General features: G+C 37.0%; 3 protein-coding genes across 3 annotated transcripts; 1 reads left to right on the forward strand and 2 right to left on the reverse strand.

The window, feature by feature from the left end:
- Positions 1-1659: 1659 nt before the first annotated feature.
- LOC131777140 (F-box/LRR-repeat protein 14-like) lies at positions 1660-5473 on the reverse strand. Its single transcript, XM_059093368.2, has 2 exons — positions 3856-5473; positions 1660-3289 (listed from the first exon to the last, which is right to left on the reverse strand). Exons 1-2 carry the CDS (start codon positions 5288-5290, stop codon positions 2859-2861), a joined length of 1866 nt encoding a protein of 621 aa, XP_058949351.2. The 5' UTR covers positions 5291-5473; the 3' UTR covers positions 1660-2858.
- A 78-nt stretch (positions 5474-5551) lies between these two features.
- On the forward strand, positions 5552-7477 carry LOC131777143 (proteasome assembly chaperone 4-like). The gene is made up of 3 exons (XM_059093371.2): positions 5552-5783; positions 6345-6420; positions 6629-7477. Exons 1-3 carry the CDS (start codon positions 5565-5567, stop codon positions 6745-6747), a joined length of 414 nt encoding a protein of 137 aa, XP_058949354.1. The 5' UTR covers positions 5552-5564; the 3' UTR covers positions 6748-7477.
- A 1314-nt stretch (positions 7478-8791) lies between these two features.
- On the reverse strand, positions 8792-23474 carry LOC131777147 (tonsoku-like protein). Its single transcript, XM_059093375.2, has 22 exons — positions 23346-23474; positions 23083-23178; positions 22598-22761; positions 21838-22139; positions 20811-20982; positions 19775-19892; positions 19542-19687; positions 18823-18984; positions 18036-18161; positions 17416-17626; positions 17007-17080; positions 16581-16670; positions 16264-16336; positions 15429-15592; positions 13309-14517; positions 12490-12688; positions 11772-11933; positions 11477-11631; positions 10848-11031; positions 10130-10299; positions 9545-9699; positions 8792-9360 (listed from the first exon to the last, which is right to left on the reverse strand). The coding sequence occupies exons 1-22, from the start codon at positions 23374-23376 to the stop codon at positions 9009-9011; spliced, it is 4515 nt and encodes a 1504-aa protein (XP_058949358.2). The 5' UTR covers positions 23377-23474; the 3' UTR covers positions 8792-9008.
- Positions 23475-23572: the final 98 nt, after the last annotated feature.

Below are 23572 nucleotides of genomic sequence, written 5' to 3' on the forward strand. Positions count from 1 at the left end.
ATAAGTCATTATTTTTTTTTGTTGTAGTTATCTGAACTATTCATCTATCTGTGCAAGGCTGGTTAGAAGATGTCTCAAGCCGGAATTACGAGTAGAGGCTCTGAAACGTGAAGATTCTCTTATGAAGTCTGTTAAATGGGAGGGTGGCAAGCAAGCTGGGCAAGCAAGTTAGTTGTAGTTTCTTTAGCTGGCGCTATATTAGGAGATTTTATGTCCTAGTTGCAGCAAATTCGATCAGTAGGAAGATTGTGTAGGTATTCTCCTTTACAAGATTTGGTTCTTCAATTTTTTCCTGGATCTCACTTTCAAAAGTCCATGGATATAATTTGGGTGATTTGCAGTATTGAGTGAAGAGAATTTACAGGAACAGGCATCAGACCAGTACCAGGGAATTTTATTGACAGTCATCTGCCTTTTATTTTGCCTGGGAATATTAGGTGACTTTTTTTTTGGCCATTAGGGCTGACATACCAAGGTGCCTTGTGTATCACAGGCTCTCATTATTTATCAGTTAATTTATGATAGAAGCATAACATGCTATCATTACAATTAGCTTGTGGTGTGACAAGGAAGCATAAAAATACTGTATGACATTTCAGTGTTATTGATATATGAATTTACATATGTTATATATTTATACTTACAGAAACTATCAGCCAGTGATGACAGAAGGAGTTCTTCAACATTTACTTGAGTGTCTAAAATGGTTTAAGACTGAATGTTGTGTGAAGATTTCAATCTCTAGCATTCTTGAAGGATTGAATGTAACCTTTTTTTGAATAAATATTGTGACAAAAGATTGGTGTGTGCCTTGTTTCATTAAATTAGGTATGCAAACAAGTTTCTTTCCAGTTCCTTCATCTTAACACCACCAAGGAGTAATGCCCCATGGGGTGCTGATCCATCACAGGTTACCCCCCCTTCTTTCCAAGTTTGTAATAGAGGAGTAACCATGGAGTTTTGGGTGTGCAGAGCTGGTCTTTAAACCCGGTGGCAATTTGGAACTCAATGCTACTCCCATTATGCTGAAAAAGAAGTGCGGTGCCATATGAGACAGCAACCATGTCCAGCCATTGGTGAAATTGTAACTTAAAATAAACATTCACTTTTAAAGCGATGTCTACCTTGGCCTTGCTGTCCTGACTATTTAAGGTCAGTAGATGAGAGAAGCAATAACTAGAAAAACCTTTTTTATGTGGGTTACACAGTTGCTATGGAATCTGGGATAAGTCATGGCAAAGTCAGCCATTTGAGTTCCCTGAAGGCCCTATGAAATAATTTTTTTTAAGTGAGAAAAGGGGTCTTATTGAAAACTTGCCTCCAACTAATCCTCACTCAAACTCAATAACTCAATCACCTTCTTACTTTTTAAAATTGTCTTTCTTATCTTCATTTGTTAGAATTTTTCTGTTCTCAATTTGAAAGAGAAAGAGAAAGAGAAACTTAGGTTAATTTTGGAATTGTCTGGAAAACATGGAGCTAGGAAGGTAATAAAATATAGAATGAGTCTTAAAATCATGGCACGTGAGAAGTAAAATGGAGACAAACTAAGTTGTGTGACTAAGGGAAAACATTACATTCTCTAGCCAATTGAGGTGGGAAGATACTCTTTTATTTCAATATTTTCTTTATTTTGGAACTGATTAAAAATTGCTGATAACTGAAGTCTTCCACAATGATAATATTTTAAAACTATTTTAGTAATCAAAAATGTAATTATCAAGTTACTAAAAGATGTGCCTGTAGTTATGAATAATACCAGTGTGTGAAAATTACAGAGAATGTATACATCAAACTGTATTCACTCTCAACATGCAAAATATAGTGGTCTGCCACTTAGTCTGGGGTTTCCAAAACTTTTACTAAAGGGCTGTAAGGAGAAACCAAAACATGAGAGCCAGCATGCAAGCTAAACAGACAGTGGTAAGGTCTTCTATACAGTGGCAAACTGCTACTTTGATAAAACTCCTGCTTGGCTGTTTATCTTTCCTTTGAGATGAATAATTTAAAATCACAACCACATGAATCACACTAGCAAACAAAAATGGAAAAATTCTGTAATAAAGGTGACAAAGGAAATTGTCTGGACTAAAACACAAACTGCCATTGATTAGTTAAGCCTTTCACGCTAAGACCAGCATACAAGTTCTTCATACTGTTCTCCATAGATTTCCAATGTTGCTGACAAGGAGAATTTCATGATCAAGAGCCTTCTTAGTTGGTGATCATTTCCTTGATTCTTGTGTCCTTAATGTGTGATTCAGGAGTGATATTTTTAGGGTAAAAATTAGATGCTAGTCATTCTGATAGGTCAAAGGGTTCCAGAAAAGAATGCAGTAAAAATTAGTACCAAGTAGGTCACTCTAATAGTGTATTCAAACCAGAAATGTCTTTTCGTACGGTAATGTATGAATGAACAAAATCTTCGCATGAGTTACTTTTAATTCTTCACACTGTTTTTCATTTAATGGTAAGGTATCTCTTAAATCTGCTTCTTATAGTTCTATCAAATATGTTTTTTAGCGTTCACAGCTTTGAAATAACATTATCTCTTCACAATTCCATCATAATGCAGAATGCTGGTCACAGTTTTTCCAACACTGATTAGCACTGAGTATCAAATATTTGCTAATTAGGGCATGACTTCTCATGACCCAAATGCTGCTAATTCAACTCCAATGATACATTCAACAAAGTTCAAAATAACAGTAATAAGCCTATTCCTAATCAACAGTAATTCTTTAAATCTAGGAAAAATATTCAAGTATTCATGGAAACTCAACCTTCTGTTACATGTCATTGGTCATTTTGTGGTATGACATTTAATAGTGCCAAACACACACCGACTTGCCTCTTACTTAAAAGAAACTAATGGCTGATTTTGCAGTTTCTCTGAGTCTCTCAACAGCTTCCTCTGAGACACGAAGACAGCCTTCAATACCAAGATGTGTCAAATAAGGCAGTTCATTCAAAACACTTTCAATACTAGCATCAGTGATTGACATACAACCAGTCAGACTCATGTCTGTCAACCCTTTTAAATGCCCAACAGCTTGCTTGATCCCTGCATCAGTGATAAGATTTGAACCCAGATCAAGTTCTTCTAGGTTTGAGAGAGATTCAGATGCCTTTATTAGACCTCTGTCTGTTATTTTACATCCTTCAACACCAAGAGATACCAGCTTAGGCAAATGTCTGCTGACATAAACAAACCCTTGATCTGTTACTTTGGTCTGGTCTAATGTCAGCTGCTTGAGTTCCTTCAGGTATTTTCCCACCTCACAAACACCTGATGAGACAAAATCATCATACAATTAACCCTTTGATTCCCAAGGTCAGATGGTTAATTCTCCCCACTAACTACTTTGCATTTCCTGGTAACTTAGTAGTGAGATCTTTGTGTTAAATCAAGATGATAGCTTCTTCCTGATAAGCTTCATTATTCTCATTACCTGTTTGCTGAATAATCTATGGACATTGTTGGGAGAACTTAAATGTAATTCACTTCTAGGAGTTAGCCGTTTTAAAATAAGTAATTGGTTGAGTTTATCTAGCTGTTCAATGGTTCTTAAATAATGAAGTGAGGAGGAGTTCTGCTACTCCTTTCAGATGGAAACATAGTCCATTGTGTGACATTCCCTAGCCCCTCTCCTTCATTCCATGTGGCTTCCCTGATATTCACTGGTATCAATTGGTACTCAATGATAACACAGACACTGGGATAATAAATGCCCAAGAACCCAAACCACATGACATTCTGGTGCAGTGAGCATTGAGGAACCACAGTATTCCAAATTAGAAACAAATCTAGCGAAACAGATTTTAATACATGGTTTAATTCTTCCATTGATTTACCTTTGTTTGAAACACGCCTGCAGTAGGACAAATTCAAATGCTGCAATTGAGTCAAGTTGAAGGCAAGAATTGCAACACCTGCATTTGTCACTCCACAACAATCCATCAAATCAAGACTTGTCAGATTCTTCATGAAATTTGCAATGTATTTCACTCCCACATTTGTGAGTTTGGAATGAGATGACAATATCAAAGACTTCAAATCCTTTAAAAATGGAGCCATCCGTGCCATGCCATCATTACTTATTTCGCAGTGTCTCAGGTCCAATGTCTTCAAATGAGTCAATTTGCTGGCAATTATTGCAACTCCTCGGTCTGCTAACTTTTGACTGCTGAGTGACAATGACTCAAGATTCTGCAAGTGGGAGCCAATGAGATCTGCAGTGCTGTCACTGATTGTTTCCACATACCCAACATCCAACACCTTCAAATTTGGCAGGCTTTTTATCAGTGTGTGTATAGCAGAGTCACTGATGCCATCGCAGAAGTCAAATGCTAAACATCTCAGCTCTGTTAGCTTGGAAATATCCAAGAACATATTTTCAATGTCTTGAACATTGTTTGCAAAATGCATGTGATCACCACCACCAAAAGACAAGTGTTTGATTTTATTCAAGTGCTTTGTCACATGGCCAATACCATCACTTGTCACAAATGGACAATCCTTGACATCCAAAAAGGTGACACAAGGCAGGTTCTTCGCCACTAATTCAACTGCAACATCAGTTATCCCATGACTCCATTTAAAATCAAGAACAGATAAGTCTTTCAGATTCTCCACTACAAAACGGATACCAAGCACAGTAACCCAGTCACAGCCCCGTAAACTAAGCTGTGACACTTTAGGGCAGCAGTGTGCAAGTGTCTTGAGACATCCATCGGTGAGGCCTTCACACCATGTTAAATCTAGCACTTCCAGTTCACTTAAGTGCTTGATAAAACCTTGGAAACCAGTCTCAGTGATGTTGTCGCAATCTTCTAAAGTGAAACTTTTCAACTTCTTGAGTTGTGGACCACAAGCTTCTAAGACACTGTCCGATAACCGTCCACATCTCCTGAAGGAAAGATGTTGCAGTTGGTGCAATTTGGGAATTTCAGATTTGAGGAACACCTCGCTAACCTGAGGGCATCCGCCTAAATTCAAATGAGTAATTTCCGGCAGATGAGTAAAAAGAATTGACAATTCCTTACTGTTCGCTCTAGAACAGTTCACCTTTCTTATTCTTCGCTTGCTCAAACTTTTGACGAGCGCCACGGAACATTCCAAAGGTAGAACTATTGTTATCCCACGCCATAACGACGGAAGGTAGGACACTTTATACCACAAACGGCACACTTGAGCGGCAGTTTGCTTCTCTGACACGTCCAGAAACGAAAAGACAAGCGCTGCAATATCTGGAATAAGAGGGCCTTGATGATCCACAGAAATATTCATTATGTCTTCTTGTCTTTAATCTCCGGTATTTTCTGCACAGAAACGGTATGCAAAAGAAGAGGAAGCTATGCTTTAACCATGGTCTCCATGTGATATCTCCCGGGGGCAACGTTTTCTTTCTGTCAAAAAATATTCATACACGAACCATTCAGTTGTTTAGAAGAATGAAACATGGTGGTTGCTCATAACTAAGGAGCCGGGCGGTGTTTCGAATGAGGGACTGGTATCGAACCACCGAAGTTGTCCGAACTTTGACGAACTCACCATTTTCAAAATGGAGAACGAACGTCAATCGAACGGCGAGACAGCGTTAAGTATCAACGGAAAAGTTCCTGTGCCAGCAGAATGCAAGTTTACCTTACACACGTTCTCTGATACGCTTCTTGATCAAAAGGTTCATTTTCAAATTCTTAAAATGACAGACAGTTTGTATGTTTGGATCGGAACATCTCCGGAAATGGATGCTCTTGCTGTAGCCATGTGCACAAAATACGTAAGTGGTAACCACCAGACATCTTAAATGTATGAAATGCATTGTTACTTCCAGTGCATGTTAGAAATCAAGGGTTAGGTTGGGGAAGGGGGAAAGGAGTAATGAAAAGCTGTTTCTCCAACGTGCGTCTCTCAATATGAGCCGATCCATCAATGTCTCCTTTACATACAACTAGTCATGCTAGTGTTAGTTAAACGCCTAAGAGTATCTAGAAATTAAGGGTAGGTCAGGGGGGAGAGGTGTAATGTACAACTGTCACTGTGTGTCTCTCAACATGCCAATCCATCCAAAGTTTCCTTCAGGGAAAGGTTCAGTTTTAGTGCCCTTGCTGAAAACCAGAATACTATGATTAAGCTCTCATTTGCAACACTAATTTGGGTAGACAGGGGATGAAGGGTTGGTAAATTTTTCACGAATGTAAATTTTGGAGCATGGTGCTTATAAACGTCTTTCTGGAGTCTCCTTCCCTTCCCACCCCCTCCTTCTGCCTCTACTGATCAGGGAGAGAGGGAGAGAGAGATCGATTCCACAAAAATATTTTTGCACTATTTACTGTGACAGGATCCAGTGCCATCTGTTGTCAACCTTATAGGAAGTAAAGCTGATCTAAGCTCAACCACCTTGGCACAAAGGCTTGGTAAGTAATAGGTGTCATTAGTGCTGTCAGTATCTTTGTGTTCCAGCTCAAGACACTTTGCTTTCAACATAATACTAGAAACGGAATTGATTCTTTTCTCTTTCACCTTTTATTTTTTTTCCCATATGAGAGTGGACTTTAATAGCAACCTTCTATGATTCTTGAAGTCACTGCAACTATTAAGTAGAATTGCTCTCTCTAATTTCAGCTAAGAAGACCAACAAACAGTGTTTTGTGAGCTATAACATACCAACAGAAAACATGCTGCTAGGCTTAGTGGAACAAAGAATTAACCAGGAAATAAAGGAAAAACCACAGCTGTTCTAAAAAGTGTTTAGCATCCCTGTTTCATGAGAAATACAGGTTCTTTTCTGCAATGAAAAGGGTAGCTTGTACTCCAATAAAATCAGAAGAGGAGCTAAGAGAAATTTGCTTCTGAAGTGTGACACCATCGAATAAAAGACAAGATTTCTACATCTCCAGCTTGATAGCCAAATTTCTGAGATGGTCACTACCTAATACATTGGAAATCACACTTTGGAGTTGTGAATTGATATCAAGCTTGATGGAAATGACCGCTAAAGTTGCATATCATGGTCACTGTTGAAACATTTAAGACTTTGCAAACCTGTGAAAAGAAGACAGTTCACAAGGCAGATACATTCAGAAATAGAACTGGAACTGTTGTTTTGGTTGGTTTAAATCAGAGTGTGCTGGAAATTTGCAACAAAATTTAGTTATCATACACTTATGTGAAAAGGAAGGTTTCTTAGCCAACAGTTAAGCTAAAGATGTTGTCAAATGTGAGTTTTGCCAAAACAAGAGAATCATTCAGGTCAACACAACAGTTTACAGGATGAGAATAGCCTTTTCAAGGCTCTCAGTCAGTGGGAATGAGTGAAGACACCGGCAAGCCAACTCTGCTGTCTTTTGTGAGCTTGCTCTTTTTTTTCATTTCCATTAACTGAGAGGTTGGCACAAACAAGAATAAGACAAGAGAAAGCTTTTAATCTTTATGATGTCTCAAATAAAAACCTTGTTTATCAAACTTCTACAACTTTCTCTCCTTGTTACCTATAATGATGAGATATTCACCTAGTCATGATGTGAATCATTCAGCTGTTAGGTAAGTAATGGAGTAATGATGTAAATTTTGATTGCTCAGCTTTTCTGAGCAGTAGGATGTTCCTATTAAATTTCTCAACCATCAAAGTGAGAAAGACAGATATATGTGCCCAGTTTTGTAACCCAACAGTACAGGAGGATATTAACATACTTCAGATTACTGAATTATTTACTGGCTCCATGAACAGGCAAGATGAAGTGATTCCTGTGGTTTAAGAATTATACTTGGGAGCAATTGCATGTTCTACAATTCCCTTCTTTAAAACTGCAAGACAACCCTTTTTTTGTTACAGGAAGCAACTTTTCCCACAGGTTTGGCAACAACAAAAATAACCGTATAACACATCCTTAATATAGTCAGAACGAGGGAAAGGTTTTTGGGGTTGTGTATTAATAGCATAATTTATTTGAATCACCTAAAACCATAACCAATGTTATCAACACAGCTAATCAGGGGAGAGAAAAATATCACAAGGAGCAAATGAGAGCTAAGTGGAAAAATGTGAGTTTTTTTTTCACAATTGTTTCAGTGTTGAGCTGATTAGTCAAGAGGATGATGGGCATTCTCTGGACCAATCACACAGGAGTATAAAGCAAATCCAAAGCAATCTGGATTACTTACAACCCTCTAAATTTACTTTATTTAACAATTCTTATCCTTAACCCTTTCCACCTTAACATCAGTAAGCATATTCTCCATACTGTTCTTTATATATTTCCTAAGCTGTTGATAAGGAGATTCCATTTCACAATCAAACGCATCTTTTTGCGATTATTTCTTAGATTCTTGTAACCTTGATGTTTGAATCAGGGGTAATATTGTAAGGAGAAATTAGATGTCACCCTAAGGGATCAAAGGGTTAAATAACCAAGCTTGTGTGCCAAAGATGACTATATGTTGGCTTTACACTTTGTTTCTTCTAAACCAAGTTGAAAGTGAGGCTCAAAAATGCAAAAGAGAAAAAGGTTTCTGGATCTTGGAAAACCTGTAAAGTCGTGGAGTACCATCATATCATTTTGCAGGCCTGTAAATTCATGGAATTTGGGGGTGAGTCATACAGAGACATGGGAAATTTCCTGAAATTAAACTTTGGAGAACAACTTAGTAAAAGGCCTTCATGAATTGATTGTTTTCACTCTAATTGGAGTTACCTTATCCTTTAAATGTGAAAATTTCAAAAGCTCACTCGAAGGTCACTGGAAGTCATGAAATTTTTGTGATTTTCAAAAGAATATAAACCCTGAACCTATGCTTCTGTTTCTATTGGAAGTAAGAATTGAAGTACAGTTGCTTGATATGAAGTTTAATTAGTACATCACTTTTGCCACAGTAACACTAAACATCTTGCCCATTAAATTTGAGTAACATTACACTGTCAGAAGTGAAAAACACTTGATATTCTACAAATAAAAGCACTTTATTTACAATTTAAATGAATTCAATTTAGCTCACCCACCACAATTTATGACTTTGTCAACAAGCAGAGATTATTCTTTAAGCATGTTAAACTTTCCCCTCCATACCCTATATGCCACTCTTCTGCCAATCTTTCTTTATCAACAGTACTGATCAGATTGTGAGATAGTTCAAGTTCTGCAAGACAGCATTCCCTGTCTCCTTGTGAAATTGCGGTTTTTAAAGCATCAAAGAATGAGTCATCAAGAGGTGACTGAACTCCACAAGTAGACAAATTTAGCTTTCTGAGGGTTTTACTGTCCCTAGCTGCCACAAGCAAACCCTTGACTCCCACAGAGTCAATGCCTTCATTACCAGCCAGAACAAGAGTTGAAAGTTTGCAGCTTTCCCTCACAAGTCTAAAAAAAATTAAAAGCATGAGATTAATGTTAACCCTCAGTATGCTTATTCTTGATATTGTTTTCTACAAATTTCTTACTATGCTGACAAGGAGAATTTGTACTTTTTTAGCTTTTTTCCTCAGGTAAACTTCAGCAATATAGGGTGATTAGTATGCAAGAAATCATTGTTTTGAAGTCTGACCTTTCCAGGAATGGCAATCCATCAGCACCAATTTTATTGCAACTCAGATCCAAACTGAGAATTGAGAATATATGTCTAGCTTTGAAGAGAAGCTCCAGGTCCTTGTCACCAATAAAGCAATCTCCAAGAACCAGATGAGAAAGGACACAGCCAATCTAAAAATGCACACATCATGTTATGCTGTTAAAACTATGAAATCTCAAAGTAATGTTGCACTGAACACTCAGTAATCAAATAATTTCCAGTGCACATTCCAAAACAGGAATGGTGTAGATTATAGAGTTTACAAAATAGCATTTTTATGGTACTGAAGTGCAAATCATTAGATTTCTGTTTGCAATGTTTGAAACAAATTTTTGAGAGGACAGAAATTTCATTAAAATGTCCATGTTTCAGTTTATGCTGTGTCAAAAATTCAAAGAACCAAACTCAGTGATGCAGAAATTTATCAAACTACAAAACCTCTAACAGTGTGAAAAGGAATGTCACTCTTTTCAACAACTGGAAATTTACACATGCAGAAATCTCAATTGAGAGCTAAAATTCTCTTCTCTAATTGACAGTAAGTATTTAGCTTGTACATACTTCCATAAATCCCTCTATACTTTGGAAAGCCAATTGATTGCCTTGATCTTGCAGCGATGAGGTTACATTCAGGTGATTCAATGACTCAGATGGAAGAGCTCTCATCAAATCTGTTATTCCTTGAGGGCCAAGAGAATTGTAGGCCACAGACAATTGTAATAACTTTGAACCTGAAGGAGTAAAGCATACGTCATTGTGCTATGAGTACATTTCATAAGTTAGTGTTTCCAGAGTTATGTGTAACTAGCCATGGTTAGAGTAGAAAAAGTATGATCTGCATTTTAGTACACCTCAAGAAATCTCACTGTTGAGATGCTTATAAATAATTTGACTTTAAATAGATCACCTTCTAGTACAAGCTAACAGACTCCTCTAGGACAAAAACAAAAAACTCACTAGTTGAAGCTTAAAGAAAAATAAACGTACCACCAAATTTTGGATAATGCGATTGATCATTCAAAGCATTGATGGACAAAGGCAAAGGGAGAGGTTAATGTAAAATGCACTCTCAAAACAACAAAAACACAAGGCTGGAAAATATCCCCTTGATTATTCTCCTCTACACATGAACCCTTAATCTTAGGTTAAATGTCTTGTCACAGAGTAGAAATCAAAATCCTCAGCTAAGGTAAAATCTAGATTCAGCCCTAGTTATGATTTGACCCACTAGCATCCACTAATCTTTGTTAGACTCACATACTCTTAATTACAAATTCACCTTTTAAGGCTGAAGCAAATGCTTTTCCCTGGGCAACAACTTCATGAGTCAACCCACAAGATTCTATTCTTAGAATGTTTAGAATAGGACATCCTTTAAGAATGACAGCCAGTGAACCAGCTGCACTGTCTCCCAACCAGTTATAGCTGATAACAAGTTCCTCCAACTTTTGAAGAATACAGTTCTGGAAAAAGACAACAGCATAGTGATAGTTAATTGTAAATATTTCTAAACTGAAGCAATGATAGTAGTAAAATTCTTATATAGAGCACAATACATGCTAACATGATTTAGTGAGCTTCAAAACTTAGCTCAGTTAAAATTGAAAAGCTTTGAAAATATTTTTGAAATACAAATGTAAGTAAAATTGTAAGAAACTTCCCTTATAATAAAATTCTATTAAGATATCTCTGATAGTAAGCAATAATTTTGCTAATGTTCTCTTAAAAAATTTCAATAACTTAGAGTGGACCATTCACAGTGCAAGCTTCAGCTAGTCTTGAAATAATGACAAGGGCTGAAAGGATAAAGTCACCAAAACTGCAAGAAATGTGGGTCACTACTTTCAAGACAAGGTAAAACAGATGCCAGTGACATATCTTCCCCCTTTTTGGGAGCCATTTTCAAACCTGTTGTGGTCCTGAACTCAGTGATTCCTTGGAAGTCAAAGCACCAGCAACAAATGACAGTCCTTTGTTAGTTATTCCATTGGAGGCCAGGTCCAGTACAGCAAGGGAGGGGAGAGTTGGGAGAGCTGATACTAGATGCTGGATGCCAGAGTCACCTGGATGAGAATCCAATAATAAAAAATACTTTAAATTGATCAAAAAATTTCATGTCACTTTGTTCATTGAGTTACAATGTAAATGGTGGATCAATGTAGTCATAAGTTTGAGAGTATCACTGGAACCTCTTTGTACATACCTATCCTGTTCCCAGGCAATGAGAGCTTTGTCAGAGTGTCATGACACTGCAGAGCTCTGAATAGAGGCAGCACAAAGATATCTTGTAATGCTTTGTTTACTAGATGGAGGCTTGACAAATGAGGATCTGCTTCAAGGATGCGAAGTACATCTACCTGAGGTACTAGGGACAAAGAAATAGGTGAAAAAATGTCAAGCTTTAAAATCAGGCATAATGAAAAACAATATTTGATGTATGCTTAGTGAGGTAAAAGATTTCTGATCAGATTAATTCACTTTTTTAAGGAATGAGATATCCAACAAAGATGTTGTGGTGTTATTAATGAGATACAAACTAGTACTTAAAGTGTTTATCTGTGATCCAGCACTTTGGTACAGTGTTCCAAGCTCCAACCATTGGGTTGGCAAGGCAAGTAAGAATTTCAAGATGTTGCAAAAACCCTGGATATTTAGAATGTAGAGTGAAAGGAAGGGAAGGGGAATCCCTTGAAAATCCACCAGAAAAGTTACGAAGTAAAAAAAAGCTTTAGATTATTTACACCATAGAAAACAACACAGATATATAATCTTCCATGGACAAAAGATTTGTCAAGGCAAGCAAGCACAGCAAATACGTCTGACAAAATACACAAAAAGGCAATACTAAATACAATCAAAGTAACTAAATAAATTGCTTTTTTAAGACTCCTCCTCCTAAAACTTTGTAAAGTATAATTTACCAGTGTTGGTGTTGAGACATGCATCATGATATCTCTCTGACAATGCAGGCAAGTCCCAAGATTCCACTGATGCTATAACTTCTTCATTACTTGAAAGTACATCTGTGATTTTATCCTCCACTGACAAGAAAGCACCCTCCTTTGTTTTCAGGGCTAAAACAGGACGAAGGCCAGAAGAGGAAAAGTACCTGAGGGAAGCCTTTGAGGTAAAAACAACAACAAGTACCGAAAAATTAGCACATCCAAAGTGTTGAAAATACTTTAATTTATAAAGTTATGCTAGAAATCTAGAATACTGCAATTGTGTCATGAGAGATCTGTAATGTAATTTAAATTTTGCGATTCCATAGTGAGGTCCATAGTTTGAGTGTAAAATTAACCCTTTACACCCTAACATCAGTATGCATATTTGCCATACTGTTTTCTACACATTTTCTGAGGTGCTGACAAGGAGAATTTGTTTGAGAGCTGGAGCTTCTTACGGTTAGCAATCACAGCTCCCTTCATTCTCATGACCTTAATGTTTGGTTCAGAGTGATATTGCAAGGAGAAATCAGATGCTGGTCACTTAGGGGTACAATGGTTAAAGTTGCTACTCTCCTTCTCTCTCTCTAGAAAAAAAAAGGTCATACACCTGTTTGAGCATAAGTTTATTCATATCCAGCAAAATAAATTTCATTAAATGAAAATAAGTTAAAATAAATAGATGAATATGGAATGAATGAGAAAAGATGTAAAATTCATGAATTATTGGCCCTGAGCAATTATTTAGGCATTACACTAGAGATGTAAGCTCAAGAGAGATAAAGCAAAACAAACCTGCTCAGCTAACCATCCAACACTCTTAGCTTCTTGTGTATTGCCTTGAGGACATGGAATAAGAAACATTTTATCCTGCACCCATACTTTAAGGCGCATGGGTGGAGTTCCTCCTGGGGTTCCTGTGTGTCTTGAACTTGCTCCAGGAGAGTCATAAACACTAGTTCTTACACCTAGAACAGTAGATGTTACCTCTGATCCAGATGGTATCGATTTCAAAAGATCATTTTGAGACCAATGATTTGTCACATAATTATCATGAGACGACATGGTATTACTTGGACTCTCTGGTGCTTTAGGTTCTTGTGATACAACCAATCTTGATTGCTTTGGGCGAGGCCCTTTGTGAGTGTTACTAAGACTTAACTGATGTCTTGGCCTAGATGCAGTTGCCGTTTGTCTGGTGCGATCAGTTGATCTAGCAAGGTTTGTGAGCTTTGCTTGACGTTTACGTTTTGCCCTCCTTGGTCCAACATCATCCACAAGCCAATCTGCAGTCTTTTGAGAAATATGAGATGCTACTGAACCAGTGTAATGGCTGCTAGTATCACTTGATGTTCCTATTATGGGATCAGTTATCAATGCACTTAACCCAAAATCAGAGTTTTGATCATTCAAATCAACCATTTCAACACCATTCTCCTCATCCATAGATGCGTAAGTACTATCATCATCACCAACATCAATTCCATTATTGTGAACAGCATCAAAGGATGCTTCATCACTATCACAAGAAAACATGTCATTAGCACTGCCAACCACATGATGAACAGAAGAATGTGCTGGCTCACCAGAAGAACTAGAAGGATACGAAAGGACAACTTCAAGTTGGTTTTCCTGCGAATCATCATCCTCACTTATGACAGCTCCTTTGCTCAGGGTCTTGGGAGGATGTGGTTCATCCACATGGCCTTGGTTGCTGTTGTCCAAAATTTTTTTGTTCATTCTCTGAAGTCTTTCAATCTCCTTCTTCATTAATTTATCATTGAATCTTTGCAGAGCACTTGTGCTCTCTTGAGAAGACTCATCTGCTTCTTCATCATTATCATCATCATCAAACACTACATTTCGTCTCCTTAATTCTGAACTAATTTTAGTTGCTTTGTGATTGCGCAGAAGTTTTACCACCTGCTGTCTACCAGTAGACAGTTCATCATCAGCTTTATCAATATTGAGTGTCTGGATGGCTGCTTCCAAAGCTGTACGACCCTGGTGATAAAAACAAACAAACAAACTAAAAGCAGAGAATTTGTACCAGTATGAGTATTATTAAACTGTACAAACAAACAGAGCAATCATGAAATTGTCAAATAGAAAGATAATTAATGCCATTTTTATAATGATGTAAAGTAGAAACTGCAGCTGGACCATTAAAAACATAAAGCTCAACTTCAGCTTAATCAGGTTAGGTATGAAAAATAAGCATAGCTTGAGATATTAGAGTGAAAAAATTTGTGAATCATGGTCAATCAATCCTTCCATTCACCACCAAAAAAATAACTGAAACAATATTTCCATCTACATAACAATGTTCCCTGTTTTCACTCATGCAAAAAACACCAGTTGCTCAACACTTTATAGGACCAGCAGATTATTAACCCTACAACTCCCAGAAGTGATAGACATGTAACTTTTCCCTATAATATCAATACATTATCCAACAAACGGGTGAAGTAAATATTCAGACTTATTCAGTGCAAGTTTTTATTTTGATCCAGTGACAAATTCTTATCACTAATTTAAAAGGAAATGTGTGGCAGGTAAAGGGGAGGATTAATGATAAAATCATGGGAGTTACAGGGTTAACAAGGAGAGAAATTACAACATTTCCCAATTTTTTTTCTTTTTAACTTTTTAAGTCCCAATGGATATTGCAATGGAGAATAAGAAGAAAACTAATTCAGGAATAATATTCATGTATGTCTGAAGGCTGTAATTTTTAGTAGTTCTATTTTTTGGGAGTATTTTACTATACAAGCTATTTTTTTCGCAGATCAAAGACAATCCACGAGGATAACACACAAAAATTACCTCATTTTGTAAAACCTCCAAAGCATTCTTACCATGTAAACTACCTGACTTATGATGTACAATGATTCTGCGCATTTCTCCAAACTAACCTTGTCATCTTTCAGATTGATGGATGCTCCATGAGACAGCAAGAGCTTGACAACATGAACATGCCCATTCTCAGCTGCATCATGGAGAGGTGTCACTCCACAGCAGTGTTCACCACTCTGGTCATTAACATTTGACCCTGCCATGAGTAAAAGCTTAGCCACCTCTACAAATCAAAAGGTAATATCAGTTTCTGAGTCCAAAGGCTCATCCAGTGGAAGCTTAAAATAGTACAAAGGCACTACCAGTATTGCCCCCCCCCCCCCTTTATCCTCCTGTGGGATGCTAGTCTATTATAGGTTTATCCCTTTGGTGTTTCAAACAATTTTAGGTATCCTGACCATTGGCTGGCACTCATTTATACACATGAGCCCACTGTTTGAAGGGAAGGTAGCACTATCCAAAGTATTAGTTGCTACCCAGCTGATAAGTGTCAACAAAATGTACTCTACTATCCACCAGACGGGAATTTATCCAGTGGAAAGCCTTATCCACCCAATGAACAGGGGCCTTGTTGGAGAGAAGCACAGTGAGGGTTAAGTTTCTTCTTGCATCCAGGAACACAACAGAGTGATCCAACAAAAGCTCTAACCTGAACCTTTCAAGAAGGGGTCTAAAACATTGTTGACTATGCCAATGTATCCCCCCCTCCCCCTCCAAAGAAAAATGAACACCCAACACCTTTTAAGTCACAAGATTAAATCCAACAATCTCCATGCAATTTAATCTGAGAATGATCAAGATCCTCCTAAATCAAGTGTATTCTGAGACTGACTGTTTCCAAGTGTATGCAGGTTTTTCAGTTGGTTTCATGCAAGACAGGAAAGTGAACAGAACCTAGGTGACCATGGTTGCAAGCCTCATGAAGTGGAAGCCAGCCACAGTAATCTCTTGCATGGACATCAGATCCCTGAAAATGGACATTAAGTAAACAAATGAACATCCTTTGTAGAGCATTGCATCAATATACCCTGAAGCACATAAAATGTTTCATTTACATGAGTATTAGGAAATTCTTGGGCTACTTAAATGTTAAGATATATAATGTATGGTAAAGTCATTTTCTGAATGTTAACTTAGTTTGTACATTACGTCAGCAGCAAATAACTTTCACACTTTCCAAAAAACTAACAAACGGCTTGAATAGCATTCACCTTTTCCAACAGCTCTTTCACATGTTGTGAATTTCCTGCAATTGCTGCCTCATGTAGTGGGGTTTCTCCTTTTTCATTCACATATTTTCGCTGCCAAAAAGCAAAACAGAAAAAATAAATTAAGATGAAAATTTTATTTATCAATTGAAAACATACCTCAAGGAAATGCACTATATTTGTTTAAGCTCTTCTTTCTTTTCCAAATGGTTTGTTGCTATTGTGAAGGAAAACCAATTACTGGTACTTGAAAAATATTTCCCAAAAGATCTCACTTGTGCAAGAAGCTGGCTTCTTGATTTATGTTTTAAATTTTTTACCCAGCAAAAGGCATTATCGTATGATATAACTGCCACCTGATGGAGTCTAGATCACAAAAGCCATAAATAAATATTTACTTAATCTTCAATACATTTACAATATATTCACCTGGCCTCTTGTTCTTACTTGTCTTGAACTATTCCTTGATCTGGAATCTTCTCCTTCATTGTCATTATCCTCATCTACATAGAAATACAAAATTGAGGGGAAATAAACTTAGCCCTCTCCTATTAAAGCTACAAAGATGATTACTCTTTGTTCAGAAATAAAAAACCATTTACATTTATTAAAAAAAGCACCTTGATATTGATTAAACATAACCAGAGGCAGTAAAACAAAGCATGGATTGGTCGCTAATATTATTTAGTTTACCACTTGAGAAAGATGTAAAGAAGTAATAACTGATTTTTTTAAAATTAAATCATTACATATTAAAACTAAACATGGGCTTATAGGGGCTTTGCCTGTGGGCTATTTATACATTATTTGTCAATAGAAAGAACTACCCACTGCTTACCAGATTCTGAGAGAAGTAATTCATTTTCAATCAAAACTTTTGCAAGATCTTCATCACCATTACTACTTCCTTCTTCATCATCGCTGTCATCACTAACAACTTCAATATCAAACTGTCTTTCAAGTTCTGTAACTTTGGAAACTGATGTTTGGTACTTGTCTTTGAGATCAAACATCTTTTGTGTATCTGCTAAGCATTTCCACACCCTCAGCTGTTCAAAACATTAACCATAGATAATTAGCAGAGCTGGCAGCTTGGATGAAGAGGTTTACTTCTGTCAATTTATTTTCTGGTTTGCTTTCTTTTCAAGTAACTCAATCCAAAAGCTTATAATTAAAATACCAAATTCTCAGAACCAATATCACGAGAACTGTATGGATGATGGCAAGGAGAATTACTAAATTAAATGAGAGGAGGTGAAAGGGTCAATCATACTTCCTGATGATTTTATTCAAAATTATCAGAAACCATAACAATTTCTACTGTATCAATCCTAAATGCCTACAATGTTGCTTAGACCCACTTACTTCGTCCATATCATTTAAAAGTTTCCTCCTAAGCAAAGCTTGCCTATAACCTCAAGGGAACATAAGTTTAACACATTTAGTTTTTATTCCTACCACAGCTTGTGGTTTTCCAGCTTGTTTGGCATAAGACAAGGCCTTCATGTAGGCATCTTCAATCTGTTCATAATCATGTCCACTTTTATCATGCACATATGCAATGTTACACCACGTGTCGCACTTCTACAAAACAACATTAAGAAAGCTCTTAGAGGACTGTAACACATCATCAACTTCAACTAGGACCACTTTACATTCTTCTGACAACCATTAAACAGGGGTTTCACTGAAAGCCAGTTAATGGTGGTCTACCACTGTCCATAAGACCTCTTGCTGCCTTCTCTTTCAGGCTCTTGTCTCTGGCTTTTGCCTTATGGCACAGCCACCTATTAATAACACCATTGGCAGCCACTTATAGAAAATTTATTGAAACCCCTGCTTGTTAGACAGTTTGAAGCAAAGGCATTGGACCAAACACAATAATGGTCAATTTTCTCAGATTACCCAGTAGACCAGGTTCAAAGGAAAACTTTGCTCTTTCTGTCTCTGCACTGATAAGGAGAAAAGAGCAGATGGATTATTAAAAACTCAATTCTACTATTACTACAGAGGACCTTAAAGAACAGTACTATAAGCTGCAACCCTTCAGGCCACCATAGCGATTGGGAAACATTCTTGGAAATTTAATCAACAATCATATGGGAGTCACAATATATGGCAAACTGAGTTTTGCAGTCATGTAGCAAGCTGTACCATTTAGTTAATACAAATAGGAGTCTATGGTCAAAAGTACATAAATGTGAAATAAAAATTTCAAATATTCAACTTTTACTCTCCAGTTTACCTTTTTGGCATCCCCTTCTTCCAAACTGAATGTTTCTAGTTCTTTCATGTAGCAGTCAATGGCATCTTGAGGACATTTGAGGTCAAAGTATGTTATTGCAAGGGACACAAAAATAGGTGACAGCTCTGTGCCAGACTTCCCTGCACATTTGGCCAAATCAAGCTGCAGAGTTGAGACATTTTAATAGTCAATTAGCCTTGAAACCAGTAAGTACTATCATTGAATCTCCTAAAATTACCACTCTGCTATATTTTGAACCCCTCATTCTCAAAATAAGCCTCATAGTTTTTAATTATCATTTTTTTTTGCTTACTTCCTTAAAACGGGGCTGCTACAACTATGATTAATAAGTAATAAAAAAATTTCTTTGTCAATGTACATGTTTGCACTGAAACAATTGAACAATATAAGTGCTCAGATTATTAATTTTGACTTTCTTTCAGTTTGGAATCCATTAAATTGCATAAATTTTGTCAATTTTACACACAACTGAAGTTCACTAAAAGACGGTCAGATCAATTACAGAGTTAAAAGATTCACCACTCATATCTTATAGAATTATACAATTTTTTCCCTATATTGGTGTTAAAACCAAGTCCAGTGGTGATTACATCAAGAGAATTCCACTCGAGTCTAAAAGCATTTATTATTAAGAATTTATTTGCATGGTGAACATACAATACAATGCAGCTATTCTATAAATTGAATGGAAAAGTTACCTCCCTCTTGTAGAAACCTAAAGCTTTGCGGAAAGACCTTGCTTGACAGTACAGATCACCAAGGGTGTCCAATATTTTAATTTGTTCATCCAGAGAAAATTCTGAGAGTTTAGCCCATTTTCTCTCAAATCTAATTCCCTTTATGGCTACAAAGACAAAACAAGAGAAAGGATAAGAATGCTGTGGTTTAGTAACTGACATATGAAAAAAAATGGCCTCAGATTTGGCTTTACCTGTTGCTAAACTTGATTTCAATTCCTCTAGATCATCAGATCTCTTGGTCTTATTAATAATGTATGCTTTCTTTAAATTACTACGAGCAGCTGAAAATTCCCCCAGCTTGAGGAAAACCTAACAAATAAGAAAGTACACATCAACAATAAATCTACCACTGTAAATGATTTGAATACATGGGTAATAATTGATCATGCATTCTAATTATCTGGATAAGGGGAATCATGAAAATGACTGATGTAGATGACAGTGATTGACATTTTGACAACCTCAGCAGCAGTTGTCAATAGAATCACACCAGGAGTTCTTTGCTTAGGATAAGCTTAAGTTTGGTTTGTAAAAACTACTTGGCCAGTTTTAGTCTGTCAGTGAAGATATGTAGTTCAGTTTGCTTCCCTACACTAATGCAATGAGGAAGTTATTTGTGGGGCATTATAGTGCTGTTGTTTCTGAGGGGTCTTTTCCAGGTCCGCTTTCAGCCTGGCAATTAGAAGTTTAAATTGATGTGACCAAGGCAGGTTCTGATGTTGTTATTTGAACAATGAGACAGACATAAAGCCACAAATAAATTTATTTATACAGGTCCTGAGCTTGTAGGTGCAGGTCTTGACACTCTGAACTACTGAATTAAACTAACTAACTGTACTACTTTTATAAGGAATCAAACAATAGCAGGAAATTCTTATGATTTTGAAGCTAGGCGTGATAGTGTGACATACAAGAAATTTATGATGCACATCCTATGTGTGGGATGACTTGATTATCAATAGGAAATAGTTTGTGCAGATGTAACTCTAAAACTATGACAAAAATGTCATGCATTTTGTGAGCCTGGTCACATTAAGTCACAGTTCAACTTAATTTGCAGAAATGTGGGGTTCAGTCTTGTTGCGACTGACAGTTGTATGTCATGAATGACAAAGTTAAGTCACAGGTTTATTTCTTTCTGAATTATTTAATAGATCATCTAATACCCCATTCACCCCAACACTTAAACATGAAGTGGTAAATAAAAGAGGTTAACTCCTAAAGTACCTTTCCCAACAAAGCCAAAGCATCTGCCTCATCAAACTTGTTGTTTCCCTGTCTGGCCACCAGTAAGGCCTGTTCAAAGCACCTCAAGGCATGTGCATCTTGATCAGATTTCATTTGAATACCACCAATTGCTAGCAGACAGCGGTACTCAGTGTCCCTCAAACCTTGATCTCTGTAAGTGTGAGAACACAAAGCCTCAGCATGGTAGAGTGTATTTATTGAAGCTTGCTGAACTCAGATCCACATATACTTTTAATTCAAGTATAAAAAGGCTTACCAGTTGATCATCATCAAGAATATGATAGAGATCAATAAACCACCTCAGTAAATTTTGAAAGCTGATGTTTCAAGCATTAATACCATTGTAAATGGAATAAGAGAGATAGTGAGTTTTTAGCGGAGAAGAAATAGAGAAAGATGTTTTTCATCTTGTTGTGAGTGTGGAACAAACAATATATAGGCATGTGTAGCATGCAAGAGTTATTGTTAGCAAGGGTGGAGGTTTGTGGGTTATGTACATTTTACAGGGAAAAATTTACAACTTAAACAAGAACTATTTCTTGTTCCTAAGATGAAATCTTAATTTGAAAGATAAACTTTTGTTCTCAAGTTTGTAATGTTTCCATGCACTTGATATAACAGCCACCATTCTACTTCTTTAACAAACTACCTGGTATTTTCATTCATTGATTTTGTATCTAATATCTTAAAACAGATGATCATGTTACACTTGTTTATATCATTAGCCTACTGGAATGGAAGCTCAAGGCTGAGTTGAGGTATTTGCTAACCTAGGGGGTTGCCATTCTATTAAGGGGGGAGGGGTTTGGCATTCTATCTGGGGGTGGGGGAATGGGTTCTTGATAAATGCAGCTGGAAGCCTCTACCAACCACCTAAAATTTGCAAAGTGGCATGAGTTAAGCCCATGGTATTGCTTAATGCTATGCTTATACATTGTAATGTAATTATAGTCTACAACATTAAGATCACTCATCAATTATTATACATTGCACAGAGAAAAATTACCTTGCAATGATCAAACCCTTCTCCATAAAATTCTTGGCTCTACACAGATCCTTCTGGTTTTCATAAATTATACCAAGATTGAGATACAATCTTGACTTCATCTCTAACAATTCCTTTTGGGAAACACTTCTGTGTAGTTTGTCACAGACATCTAGACTTTTCAGGAATGCAGTCTGTGCCTCAAGAAGAAATTCTTCCACCTCGTCACTATTGATTGCATCATCTGAGTGGACAAGCCATGTGCGCCCAATGGTGGCCAAGGCCCGCTGTTCTTCAACAAGATTTTTTGCTGACCGAGCAAGCTTTTGTGTGTTTAAAGTAAAAAGAGGAGATTTGAGTAGTGGAAGTCTTGTGCATAAAGCAAGTTTACCTAAAAAATATTGTGATTAGCCATTGAGCCACAAAGATGTGTTTGTCAAGTGATGGCTCTTTATCTGTATTTTGCATCCCAAAAAGCTACATAGTGGCAAAATCGAATGCATTGGAGGAAAAGAGCAGTACCAGGGCCTCATCTGTGTAGGTCACTCTCGCTACAGTCAACCAGGATGATGATAATGTTCTTAAATGAATTGATGAAAGTGCATAGAAGAACCCCTCATTTCCAATAAAAACTAATTGACTAAGGCTCCATTTTAAGTTAGCTTTATCAGCATATGAATAATGTCTGGGATGAAATAAATACAATTCAATTTAGTAATTCAGAGGGAATATTGAAGAGAGGGCATAACATTGTTGGCAACAATCTGTTACTGAGATTTACCTCAAGATGCAAGTTTTGGTGAAACAGAGCCTCCTTATATTTTTTCAGCGCACACAAACACTCTCCCACTTTTCTGTGAGCAATAGCAGCTCCAATAGTGTCTTGACTTGCTTCAGATAACTGCACTTCCCTTGTGTGTTCCTTAACAGCCTTTTCATAGAATCCTAAGTAAGTTGAATGACACACTTCACTTTACATCACATGATATGCACCATGCTAAGTTAAGTTTAAATTATCTTTTAATCAGTTTTAATCTGAATGTAGTATGGGGTTGTGCGGAGATCTTTACAAAAACAAAGCGGTAGTCCCAAAGTCGCCATCGTTTCCTTTATCCAAGAACTGTGTGCATAATGAGGTATGTGGCTCTCCGGGCATTTTACCCTGAGTTATGAGTTGATATTGATTATTAATGACATTTACCTCGTTTTATTGGTCGAATTCGTTCTGTTAACAAGATCTCACAATACGTAATCAAGTGTTCTCACCATAATGGAAAAGCATTTCCCCAACAGCATTGCAGAGTTTAGCCTCTTCGGCTAGATCACCTTTTTCCTGCGCTTTAAGTTTTTTCTTCTTGAGCTCTAAATAAAAAACGGGCAAAAAAGAATCATGAACACATTAAGACCTTCAATGTTTAATCTCGTCGATCTGTCTCCATGTGAACTTTACTTTAGATCTATCGATAGCTAAGATGCTATATATCTTTGAGTTGTTTGACAAAAAAAGCAAGGCAAAAATAAGAACATACGTTTAAGCTCCCTTTCGAAGTTTGCTTCCATCTCCAGTGATCGGTAGTGTTCATCTATTTTCCATATTATTGAGAATAGAAAAAGTTATTTTTTCAGAAAACTTCCATCGACGTCTTCAAAAATGGCGGGTTTTGCAAGACTGGTACTCAGTCCACAGCTGAATAGCCTCGTACAAGCCTCGCTTTGATTTGGGAGCGACCAAACCTCCCACGATTCTCTTCGCTCG

The sequence above is a fragment of the Pocillopora verrucosa genome, chromosome 3, assembly GCF_036669915.1.
Source record: "Pocillopora verrucosa isolate sample1 chromosome 3, ASM3666991v2, whole genome shotgun sequence".
NCBI classification, from domain to species: Eukaryota; Metazoa; Cnidaria; class Anthozoa; order Scleractinia; family Pocilloporidae; genus Pocillopora; species Pocillopora verrucosa.

Excerpts from the sequence above, each read along its gene's own strand:
- LOC131777143 (XM_059093371.2), top strand. The coding sequence starts at position 5,565 with ATGGAGAACGAACGTCAATCGAACGGCGAGACAGCGTTAAGTATCAAC. Across the intron at positions 5,784-6,344 it reads TAGCCATGTGCACAAAATAC|GATCCAGTGCCATCTGTTGT; the intron begins GTAAGTGGTAAC and ends TTACTGTGACAG. Across the intron at positions 6,421-6,628 it reads CACCTTGGCACAAAGGCTTG|CTAAGAAGACCAACAAACAG; the intron begins GTAAGTAATAGG and ends CTCTAATTTCAG.
- LOC131777140 (XM_059093368.2), bottom strand. The coding sequence starts at position 5,290 with ATGAATATTTCTGTGGATCATCAAGGCCCTCTTATTCCAGATATTGCA. Across the intron at positions 3,290-3,855 it reads CAGGCGTGTTTCAAACAAAG|GTGTTTGTGAGGTGGGAAAA; the intron begins GTAAATCAATGG and ends TTGTCTCATCAG.
- LOC131777147 (XM_059093375.2), bottom strand. The coding sequence starts at position 23,376 with ATGGAAGCAAACTTCGAAAGGGAGCTTAAAC. Across the intron at positions 20,983-21,837 it reads AAGGGTTTGATCATTGCAAG|AGATCAAGGTTTGAGGGACA; the intron begins GTAATTTTTCTC and ends TCACACTTACAG. Across the intron at positions 11,632-11,771 it reads ATTGCCTGGGAACAGGATAG|GTGACTCTGGCATCCAGCAT; the intron begins GTATGTACAAAG and ends ATTCTCATCCAG.